The 12,219-nt window shown below is 54.0% G+C and overlaps 1 protein-coding gene across 1 annotated transcript; it reads right to left on the reverse strand.

The window, feature by feature from the left end:
* Nucleotides 1-8,783: 8,783 nt before the first annotated feature.
* LOC146756354 (uncharacterized) lies at nucleotides 8,784-11,492 on the reverse strand. Its single transcript, XM_085524440.1, has 2 exons — nucleotides 10,113-11,492; nucleotides 8,784-9,740 (listed from the first exon to the last, which is right to left on the reverse strand). Exons 1-2 carry the CDS (start codon nucleotides 11,296-11,298, stop codon nucleotides 9,643-9,645), a joined length of 1,284 nt encoding a protein of 427 aa, XP_085380566.1. The 5' UTR covers nucleotides 11,299-11,492; the 3' UTR covers nucleotides 8,784-9,642.
* Between the last annotated feature and the right edge of the window lie 727 nt (nucleotides 11,493-12,219).

A 12,219-nucleotide genomic window follows, 5' to 3' on the forward strand; every position in this document is an offset into this window, starting at 1 on the left:
GCATAGGCAGCGACCTCTAGCAGCCGCCGCCGAGCACCACGGCCCGCTCGGAGCCGGGTAGATTGTGCCGACCTAGTCGAGCCGCATAGGCAGCGACCTCTAGCAGCCGCCGCCGAGCAGCTCCTGCCCCATAGATCTGACTAAAATCTGCCCCAAAGCATCTCCTGCCCCATAGATCTGACCCACATCAGCCCCACAGCAGCTCCTACACCATAGATCTGACCCCCATCAGCCCCACAACAGCTCCTGCCCCATAGATCTAACCCACAGCAGCCCCACAGCAGCTCCTGCCCCATAGATCTGACACACATCATATGTAAAGCAGCTGCTGCCCAATAGATATGACCCACAGCAGCTTCAGCCCCAAGGATCTGACCCACATCAGCCCCAAAGTAACTCCTGCCCCATAGATCTGACCCACATCTGCCCCAAAGCATCTCCTGCCCCATAGATCTTTCCCACATCAGCCCCACAGCAGATCCTGCCCCATAGATCTGACCCACATATGTCGCACAGCAGCACCTGCCCCATAGATCTGACCCACATCTGTCGCACAGCAGCTCCTGCCCCATAGATCAGACCAACATCAGCCCCACAGTAGCTCCTGCCCCATAGACCTGAACCCCATCAGCCCCACAGTAGCTCCTTCCCCATAGATTTGACCCCCATCAGCCCCACAACAGCTCCTGCCCCATAGATCTAACCCACATCAGCCCCACAGCAGCTCCTGCCCCATAGATCAGACCAACATAAGCCCCACAGTATCTCCTGCCCCATAGATATGACACACATCATATGTAAAGCAGCTGCTGCCCAATAGATATGACCCACAGCAGCTTCAGCCCCAAGGATCTGACCCACATCAGCCCCACAGCAACTCCTCCCCCATAGATCGGACCCACATCTGCCCCAAACCATCTCCTGCCCCATAGATCTTTCCCACATCAGTCCTACAGCAGATCCTGCCCCATAGATCTGACCCACATATGTCGCACAGCAGCACCTGCCCCATAGATCTGACCCACATCAGCCCCACAGCAGCTCCTACACCATAGATCTGACCCACATCTGCCACACAGCAGCTCCTGCCCCATAGCTCTGACCCACATCTGTACCACAGCAGCTCCTCCCCATTGATCTAACACCCATCAGCCTCACAGCAGCTCCTGCCCCATAGATAAGCCCTACATCTGCCCCACAGCAGCTCCTGCACCATAGATCTGACCAACATCTGCAACACAGCAGCTCCTGCTCCATAAATCTGACCAACATCAGGCCCACATCTGTTCCTGCCCCATAGATCTGACCCACAGCAGCTCCTGCCCCATAGATCTGACCCACATTTGCCACACAGCAGCTCCTGCCCCATAGATCTGACCCAAATCTGCCCCACAGCAGATCCTGCCAAATAGATCTTAACCACAGCAGCTCCTGCCCCATAGATCTGACCCACATCAGCCCCACAGCAGCTCCTGGCCCATAGATCTGACCCACATGTGCCCCACAGCAGCTCCAAACTCATAGATCTGACCCACATCAGTCCAACAGCAGATTTTGCACCATAGATATGTCCCTCATCTGCCCCACAGCAACTCCTGCCCCATAGATCTGACCTACATCATCCCCTCTGCAGCTTCTGCCCCATAGGTCTGAACCACATGTGCCCCACAGCAGCTCCTGCCATATAGATCTGACCCACATATGCCCCACAGCAGCTCCTGCCCCATAGATCTGACCCACATCAGCCACACAGCAGCTCCTGACTCATAAATCTGACCCACAGCAGCTCCTGCCCCATAGATCTGACCCAAATCTGACCCACAGCAGCTCCTGCCCCATAGATCTGACCCACATTTTCTCCAAAGCAGCACCTAACCCATAGATCTGACCCACATGTGCCCCACAGCTGCTCCTGCCCCATAGATCTGAACCACAGCAGTTCCTAACCCATAGATCAGACCCAAATCTTCCCTACATCAGCTCCTGCCCATAGATCTGACCCACATCAGCCGCACAGCAGCTCCTACCCCATAGATCTCACCCACATCAGCCCCACAGCTGCTCCACGGCACGGTTTCCCCGGCTCGGTGCGGCTCGCGAGCTTTGCGGCGCCGGCTATGCGTTTTTGCCTGCGGAGACGCCACGGGAGCGACATTTGGCTGATTCCGAGGAACGTCCGAGCCGAGCGGTGCCCGCCGGGAGCGGTTGGACTGTGCCGGCGCACTTGAGCTGGGTCCGTTCGAGCCGGAAATCCGGACTGCGGGCAGTCCGCGTAGCGAGGGATGGCGAAAGAGCGGCGGGAAGCCGCAACCGAAAAAATCCACAGCCCGGCGCTCAACCGCGCCCGCCTGCGCCCGCTCGTTGCCGCCTCTGGAGACGAGCACGCGCTCGCTCCTGCAGACGAAAACGGAAGGCGTAAGAAAAAACGGCTTCGGAAAAGAACGGCGCCGACTACCGGCAGCGGCGCCGAGGGTAAGCGGCGCTCTACGTCGACGTAGCGGTAGGTAAGAAACTACAGCGTCCCCCCAGCAAGCTCCGGAGCTTTAGCGCCCCCCCATCTCACAGGGCGGCAAAGCCTAGCCGAAAGCGGGTAGACCTGGCAGCTACACGCAAGCCGCACGGGCAGCGACCCCTAGCCGCCGCCGCCGAGCACCACGGTCCGCTCGGAGCCGGGTACACCGTGCCGACCTAGTCGAGCCGCATAGGCAGCGACCTCTAGCAGCCGCCGCCGAGCACCACGGCCCGCTCGGAGCCGGGTAGACCGTGCCGACCTAGTCGAGTCGCATACGCAGAGACATATAGCAGCCGCCGCCGAGCACCACGGCCTGCCCTGAGCTGGGTAGACCGTGCCGACCTAGTCGAGCCGCATAGGCAGCGACCTCTAGCAGCCGCCGCCGAGCACCACGGCCTGCTCGGAGCCGGGTAGACTGTGCCGACCTAGTCGAGCCGCATAGGCAGAGACCTCTAGCAGCCGCCGCGGAGCACCACGGCCCGCTCGGAGCCGGGTAGACTGTGCCGACCTAGTCGAGCCGCATAGGCAGCGACCTCTAGCAGCCACCGCCGAGCACCACGGCCTGCCCTGAGCCGGGTAGACCGTGCCGACCTAGTCGAGCCGAATAGGCAGCGACCTCTAGCAGCCGCCGCCGAGCACCACGGCCCGCTCGGAGCCGGGTAGACCATGCCGACCTAGTCGAGCCGCATAGGCAGTGACCTCTAGCAGCCGCCGCCGAGCACCACGGCCCGCTCGGAGCCGGGTAGACCGTGCCGACCTAGTCGAGCAGCATAGGCAGCGACCTCTAGCAGCCGCCGCCGAGCAGCTCCTGCCCCATAGATCTGAAACACATCATATGTAAAGCAGCTGCTGCCCTATAGATATGACCAACAGCACCTTCAGCCCCAAGTATCTGACCCACAACAGACCCACAGCAACTCCTGCCCCATAGATCTGACTAAAATCTGCCCCAAAGCATCTCCTGCCCCATAGATCTGACCCACATCAGCCCCACAGCAGCTCCTACACCATAGATCTGACCCACATCTGCAACACAGCAGCTCCTGCCCCATAGCTCTGACCCACATCTGCACCACAGCAGCTCCTCCCCATAGATCTAACACCCATCAGCCTAACAGCAGCTCCTGCCCCATAGATAAGCCCTACATCTGCCCCACAGCAGCTCCTGCACCATAGATCTGACCCTCATCTGCAACACAGCAGCTCCTGCTCCATAAATCTGACCAACATCAGGCCCACATCTGTTCCTGCCCCATAGATCTGACCCACATTTGCCACACAGAAGCTCCTGCCCCATAGATCTGACCCAAATCTGCCCCACAGCAGATCCTGCCAAATAGATCTTAACCACAGCAGATCCTGCCCTACAGATCTGACCCACATCAGCCCCACAGTATCTCCTACACCATAGATCTGACCCACATCTGCCACACACCATCTCCTACCCCATAGATCTTACCCACTTCTGCCACACAGCAGCTCCTGCCCCATAGCTCTGACCCACATCTGCACCACAGCAGCTCCTCCCCATAGATCTAACACCCATCAGCCTCACAGCAGCTCCTGCTTCATAGATATGCACTACATCTGCCCCACAGTAGCTCCTGCCCCATAGATCTGACCCCCATCAGCCCCACAACAGCTCCTGCCCCATAGATCTAACCCACATCAGTCCAAGAGCAGATTTTGCACCATAGATATGTCTCTCATCTGCCCCACAACAACTCCTGCCCCATAGATCTGACCTACATCATCCCCTCTGCAGCTTCTGCCCCATAGATCTGACCCACATATGTCGCACAGCAGCACCTGCCCCATAGATCTGACCCACATCTGTCGCACAGCAGCTCCTGCCCCATAGATCTGACCCACATATGTCGAACAGCAGCACCTGCCCCATAGATCTGATCCCCATCAGCCCCACAACAGCTCCTGCCCCATAGATCTTTCCCACATCAGCCCCACAGCAGATCCTGCCCCATAGATCTGACCCACATATGTCGCACAGCAGCACCTGCCCCATAGATCTGACCCACATCTGTCGCACAGCAGCTCCTGCCCCATAGATCAGACCAACATCACCCCCCAGTAGCTCCTGCCCCATAGACCCGAACCCCATCAGCCCCACAGTAGCTCCTTCCCCATAGATCTGACCCCCATCAGCCCCACAACAGCTCTTGCCCCATAGATCTAACCCACATCAGCCCCACAGCAGCTCCTGCCCCATAGATCAGACCAACATCAACCCCACAATAGCTCCTGCCCCATAGACCTGAACCCCATCAGCCCCACAGTAGCTCCTTCCCCATAGATCTGACCCCCATCAGCCCCACAACAGCTCTTGCCCCATAGATCTAACCCACATCAGCCCCACAGCAGCTCCTGCCCCATAGATCTGACCCCCATCAGCCCCACAACAGCTCCTGCCCCATAGATCTAACCCACATCAGCCCCACAGTATCTCCTGCCCCATAGATCTGACACACATCATATGTAAAGCAGCTGCTGCCCAATAGATATGACCCACAGCAGCTTCAGCCCCAAGGATCTGACCCACATCAGCCCCACAGCAACTCCTGCCCCATAGATCTGACCCACATCTGCCCCAGACCATCTCCTGCCCCATAGATCTTTCCCACATCTGCCCCACAGCAGATCCTGCCCCATAGATCTGACCCACATATGTCGCACAGCAGCACCTGCCCCATAGATCTGACCCACATATGCCCCACAGCAGCTCCTGCCCCATAGATCTGACCCACATCAGCCACACAGCAGCTCCTGACTCATAAATCTGACCCACAGCAGCTCCTGCCCCATAGATCTGACCCAAATCTGACCAACAGCAGCTCCTGCCCCATAGATCTGACCCACATTTTCCCCAAAGCAGCACCTAACCCATAGATCTGACCCACATGTGCCCCACAGCTGCTCCTGCCCCACAGATCTGAACCACAGCAGTTCCTAACCCATAGATCAGACGCAAATCTTCCCTACATCAGCTCCTGCCCATAGATCTGACCCACATCAGCCGCACAGCAGCTCCTACACCATAGATCTCACTCACATCAGCCCCACAGCAGCTCCTACACCATAGATCTGACCCACATCTGCCACACACCATCTCCTACCCCATAGATCTTACCCACTTCTGCCCCACAGCAGCTCCTGCCCCATAGCTCTGACCCACATCTGCACCACAGCAGCTCCTCCCCATAGATCTAACACCCATCAGCCTCACAGCAGCTCCTGCCCCATAGATATGCCCTATATCTGCCCCACAGCAGCTCCTGCACCATAGATTTGACCCACATCTGCAACACAGCAGCTCCTGCTCCATAAATCTGACCAACATCAGGCCCACATCTGTTCCTGACCCATAGATCTGACCCACAGCAGCTCCTGCCCCATAGATCTGACCCTCATCAGCCCCACAGCAGCTCCTGCCTCATAGATCTGACCCAAATCAGCCCCGCAGCAGCTCCTGGCCCATAGATCTGACACACATGTGCCCCACAGCAGCTCCAAACTCATAGATCTGACCCACATCAGTCCAACAGCAGATTTTGCACCATAGATATGTCCCTCATCTGCCCCACAGCAGCTCCTGCCCCATAGATCTGACCTACATCATCCACTCTGCAGCTTCTGCCCCATAGGTCTGACCCACATGTGCCCCACAGTAGCTCCTGCCCCATAGATCTGACCCCCATCAGCCCCACAACAGCTCCTGACCCATAGATCTAACCCACATCAGCCCCACAGCAGCTCCTGCCCCATAGATCTGACACACATCATATGTAAAGCAGCTGCAGCACAATAGATATGACCCACAGCAGCTTCAGCCCCAAGGATCTGACACACATCAGCCCCACAGCAACTCCTGCCCCATAGATCTGACCCACATCAGCCCCACAGCAGCTCCTACACCATAGATCTGACCCACATCTGCCACACAGCAGCTCCTGCCCCATAGCTCTGACCCACATCTGTACCACAGCAGCTCCTCCCCATAGATCTAACACCCATCAGCCTCACAGCAGCTCCTGCCCCATAGATAAGCCCTACAACTGCCCCACAGCAGCTCCTGCACCATAGATCTGACCCACATCTGCAACACAGCAGCTCCTGCTCCATAAATCTGACCAACATCAGGCCCACATCTGTTCATGCCTTATAGATCTGACCCACAGCAGCTCCTGCCCCATAGATCTGACCCACATTTGCCACACAGCAGCTCCTGCCCCATAGATCTGACCCAAATCTGCCCCACAGCAGATCCTGCCAAATAGATCTTAACCACAGCAGATCCTGCCCCATAGATCTGACCCACATCAGCCCCACAGCAGCTCCTACACCATAGATCTGACCCACATCTGCCACACACCATCTCCTACCCCATAGATCTTACCCACTTCTGCCCCACAGCAGCTCCTGCCCCATAGCTCTGACCCACATCTGCACCACAGCAGCTCCTCCCCATAGATCTAACACCCATCAGCCTCACAGCAGCTCCTGCCCCATTGATATGCCCTACATCTGCCCCACAGCAGCTCCTGCACCATAGATCTGACCCACATGTGCCCCACAGCAGCTCCAAACTCATAGATCTGACCCACATCAGTCCAACAGTAGATTTTGCACCATAGATATGTCCCTCATCTGCCCCACAGCAGCTCCTGCCCCATAGATCTGACCTACATCATCCCCTCTGCAGCTTCTGCCCCATAGGTCTGACCCACATGTGCCCCACAGTAGCTCCTGCCCCATAGATCTGACCCCCATCAGCCCCACAACAGCTCCTGACCCATAGATCTAACCCACATCAGCCCCACAGCAGCTCCTGCCCCATAGATCTGACACACATCATATGTAAAGCAGCTGCAGCACAATAGATATGACCCACAGCAGCTTCAGCCCCAAGGATCTGACACACATCAGCCCCACAGCAACTCCTGCCCCATAGATCTGACCCACATCTGCCCCAAAGCATCTCCTGCCCCATAGATCTTTCCCACATCAGCCCCACAGCAGATCCTGCCCCATAGATCTGACCCACATATGTCGCACAGCAGCACCTGCCCCATAGATCTGACCCACATCAGCCCCACAGCAGCTCCTACACCATAGATCTGACCCACATCTGCCACACAGCAGCTCCTGCCCCATAGCTCTGACCCACATCTGTACCACAGCAGCTCCTGCTCCATAAATCTGACCAACATCAGGCCCACATCTGTTCCTGCCCCATAGATCTGACCCACAGCAGCTCCTGCCCCATAGATCTGACCCACATTTGCCACACAGCAGCTCCTGCCCCATAGATCTGACCCAAATCTGCCCCACAGCAGATCCTGCCAAATAGATCTTAACCACAGCAGCTCCTGCCTTATAGATCTGACCCACATCAGCCCCACAGCAGCTCCTGGCCCATAGATCTGACCCACATGTGCCCCACAGCAGCTCCAAACTCATAGATCTGACCCACATCAGTCCAACAGCAGATTTTGCACCATAGATATGTCCCTCATCTGCCCCACAGCAACTCCTGCCCCATAGATCTGACCTACATCATCCCCTCTGCAGCTTCTGCCCCATAGGTCTGACCCACATGTGCCCCACAGTAGCTCCTGCCCCATAGATCTGACCCCCATCAGCCCCACAACAGCTCCTGCCCCATAGATCTAACCCACATCAGCCCCACAGTATCTCCTGCCCCATAGATCTGACACACATCATATGTAAAGCAGCTGCTGCCCAATAGATATGACCCACAGCAGCTTCAGCCCCAAGGATCTGACACACATCAGCCCCACAGCAACTCCTGCCCCATAGATCTGACCCACATCTGCCCCAAAGCATCTCCTGCCCCATAGATCTTTCCCACATCAGCCCCACAGCAGATCCTGCCCCATAGATCTGACCCACATATGCCCCACAGTAGCTCCTCCCCATAGATCTAACACCCATCAGCCTCACAGCAGCCTCTGCCCCATAGATAAGCCCTACATCTGCCCCACAGCAGCTCCTGCACCATAGATCTGACCCACATCTGCAACACAGCAGCTCCTGCTCCATAAATCTGACCAACATCAGGCCCACATCTGTTCCTGCCCCATAGATCTGACCCACAGCAGCTCCTGCCCCATAGATCTGACCCACATCAGCCCCACAGCAGCTCCTGCCCCATAGATCTGACCCAAATCTGCCCCACAGCAGATCCTGCCAAATAGATCTTAACTGCAGCGACTCGGCACGGACTCAGATGTGAACGATCCAAATCGTTTATTACAAGTTCTCACATCCCTTATATACCTTCACAAGTTGTTATTTTCTAACTTTCCCATCCTCCCTTACAACTTTCCCAAACATCTTACATGTCAACAAAGCATTCTACAAAACACTTTTCAACTGTCCATGCAGGCACATAACCAATCAGAGCTGTGAGACTCTTCTTCTCCTTGCAGAGGTGTCCTTGGTTCCCATCCTGTTTATCTTGCTCCACAGCTGCTGCTCTGAACAGCTTTTCTTGTATTCCCACAATTCCCCCTTTTTTGTTTATTGACAAGCTACTACCATACTATAAAATAATAACACTAATTATATTAATAACATAATCATTATAACTCAATCAAGGCCTCGATTGACAATGCTCTAAAAGTGAAAAAAGAGACAAGTCAAATACAACATAACAACATTACTCTTAAACCCACTAAAAAGAACAAACATGTTTGTACTGCAACCTAAGTTTCTGCAACCTGAAAATAAATCCATGAGGGTCCCATTGTGTTAATCTGTAACTGATCAGGAAAAGTCTTCAATTTTTATATACTCTGATATATTGATTTTTAATGACCAATAAAATTTGTGCAGTAAATGCTTTTAAGATGTTCATAACCATGCTCTACCAACTGAGTTATCCGGGCTAATAATTGATTAATGATCGCACAATTTAATGGAATATCATGTCAAAAAGAACCAATTTTAGAGGACAAATGTACTAGAGTATCACTAGGGGCATTAATACTTATTGACCCTTGAGAAACAGCAAGCCATGTTGGTGGTGGATGTGACAGGTAGTGCCAGCAGGGCGTCCCCTGCTTCAAGGTGCACATTTCCTCTCTCACCCATCACAGATTCTCTCCTGCATTCAGGGTCTGAAGGATTTCTTCCAGTTGTACACCACATCCGCATGGCCAGTGCGTGATATAGAGCCCAAGTGGAACACCTGCTTGGAAAACAGAATAAACCATCAAATTTAGTTCTATTAGCGTGCACTTTTGTCTAAAATGATGCATGGTTATATTTTCAGATCCCAATTAATTGGATGTAAAAGAGGTATCCGTTCTATGATACAGGGTCATCTCTTTGCCTGGGATTCCTTTCCAGGTTTTGTCTTTGCAAATTAAGAAAAGCTAATTAATAGGCTAATAACATCATAACCAAACAGTACTAAAACATTAAAAGAGCTATTCCTGTAGACTCTAGCACTGATTAGATCAAATCCTGTTTAATACACATCTGATCTATTACTAAAATAGAAGAAGCACACAACATCCTAGCTAATGCCTTAAACTCTAAATCTTGAGACTGCATTCACCTGTATGTGCTGTGGAAAATACGTAAGAAGAATGAGTATCTATTGTTACAGGTGCATATTTTAGACGGCCAAGTTCAGGAACGTGAGTGACAACTGTCTGACACAGTTGAAGAGGTGCTGTGCCACATGGATTTGTCCGAGTCGGAGGCAAAGAGCTATCAGTCAAATTATGTAGCTGATATTCAGTCATAAACACGGTGTATTGCATAGGAGAGAGGATCATTCTTAACACAGTTTTCCAATCGTGAGGGGTCATAGCGTAACTGTCACTGTTTGCAACCAAAAGATTGTATGTAAAGGCTGACTGAACTCCGAATGTTCTCACTGACTCCCTTAGCTCCTTCACTGCCTCATAAGGCAGAGATTCCAAACGGGGGACCTGATTAGGAAAGGTCTGCAACGTGTCAGCATCACCCCTTAATATTGTTTCTTTTTTGCATTGCTCTAAGACATCACAGTACGCTGTAGGGAAATTTGTCATTCCTGCTTCCTTCAAAGTATCATCAGGAGGAAATGCGTCCGATTCTCTTTCTGGATCTTCTGGACCGGGGTCACAACGATCCCCTGGTTTCGATCCGTCCGTGTCTTTAACCACGTTACACGCCGGCTGCACAGACGCAGCAGCGCATGACGTGGGGGGGGAGGAGGGCAGAAGCGGCGCGACGAGCGTCGTAGGCGGAGCGAAGGGCGAGGGCGCCGTAGAGGGCGGCAACGCGGCGAACGTCGGGGGAGGAGCGAACGGCGGGAGCGCGAGGGGGGGCGGTTGCGGCTTTTCGTCTCCCCGAATCGCGGGGGGGTCGGAGCCGCCGGTCGGATCCGGGCACGGGCCGCTTCCCGCAGCGAGAGGCAGCGGCGGGGTTGGGACGGAGGGCGGCAGGGAATGGTCGGAATAAATTCTTTCCCGTCGTGATTGCTTAATCCCTTCCATTATCCGGCTCCAAACGGGCAACAGCTTAGCAGCCTTTCTGTCTTTAGCGAGAGAAGCCTCGTAGAGTTTTGAGCCGATTTTGTCCCAAAGTTCTCCATCGAGAGAGAACTCAGTTTTTGGAAATTCAGGGACATTTTTGCTTATCCATTTAAGAAGAGTAGCTAATGCTTTAGTAGACACAGTCTTATCCTGATACGGTAACACTGACCGCAATACTTCGAGATTTACTTTCTGCTCCTTCGGTAGTGAGCTCCCCATAGTTCCCGACTGCTCACCTTCTGTCCTGCAGAACGGTGCGGGTGCGCGCGAAACAGTCTCTCCGAAGTTCAGTCGGGCGACGCTGCCGGACCGGGCTCGCTCAGCCGCGGGTTGATTTGCCCCACGTTGGGCGCCATTTGCAGCGACTCGGCACGGACTCAGATGTGAACGATCCAAATCGTTTATTACAAGTTCTCACATCCCTTATATACCTTCACAAGTTGTTATTTTCTAACTTTCCCATCCGCCCTTACAACTTTCCCAAACATCTTACATGTCAACAAAGCATTCTACAAAACACTTTTCAACTGTCCATGCAGGCACATAACCAATCAGAGCTGTGAGACTCTTCTTCTCCTTGCAGAGGTGTCCTTGGTTCCCATCCTGTTTATCTTGCTCCACAGCTGCTGCTCTGAACAGCTTTTCTTGTATTCCCACACTTAACAACAGCAGCTCCTGCCCCATAGATCTGACCCACATCAGCCCCACAGCAGCTCCTACACCATAGATCTGACCCACATCTGCCACACACCATCTCCTACCCCATAGATCTTACCCACTTCTGCCCCACAGCAGCTCCTGCCCCATAGCTCTGACCCACATCAGCCCCACAGCAGCTCCTACACCATATATCTGACCCACATCTGCCACACACCATCTCCTACCCCATAGATCTTACCCACTTCTGCCCCACAGCAGCTCCTGCCCCATAGCTCTGACCCACATCTGCACCACAGCAACTCCTCCCCATAGATCTAACACCCATCAGCCTCACAGCAGGTCCTGCCCCATAGATATGCCCTACATCTGCCCCACAGCAGCTCCTGCACCATAGATCTGACAAACATCTGCAACACAGGAGCTCCTGCTCCATAAATCTGACCAACATCAGGCCCACATCTGTTCCTTCCCCATAGATCT

This window comes from Coturnix japonica, chromosome 27 (assembly GCF_054131305.1).
Source record: "Coturnix japonica strain WE chromosome 27, WE-NBRP24, whole genome shotgun sequence".
In the NCBI taxonomy this organism is placed as follows: Eukaryota; Metazoa; Chordata; class Aves; order Galliformes; family Phasianidae; genus Coturnix; species Coturnix japonica.

Coding starts and splice junctions, on each gene's coding strand:
- LOC146756354 (XM_085524440.1), bottom strand. CDS start 11,298: ATGGGGAGCTCACTACCGAAGGAGCAGAAAGTAAATCTCGAAGTATTG. Junction 9,741..10,112: donor ATTTTCCACAGCACATACAG/GTGAATGCAGTC, acceptor TTTTCCAAGCAG/GTGTTCCACTTGGGCTCTAT.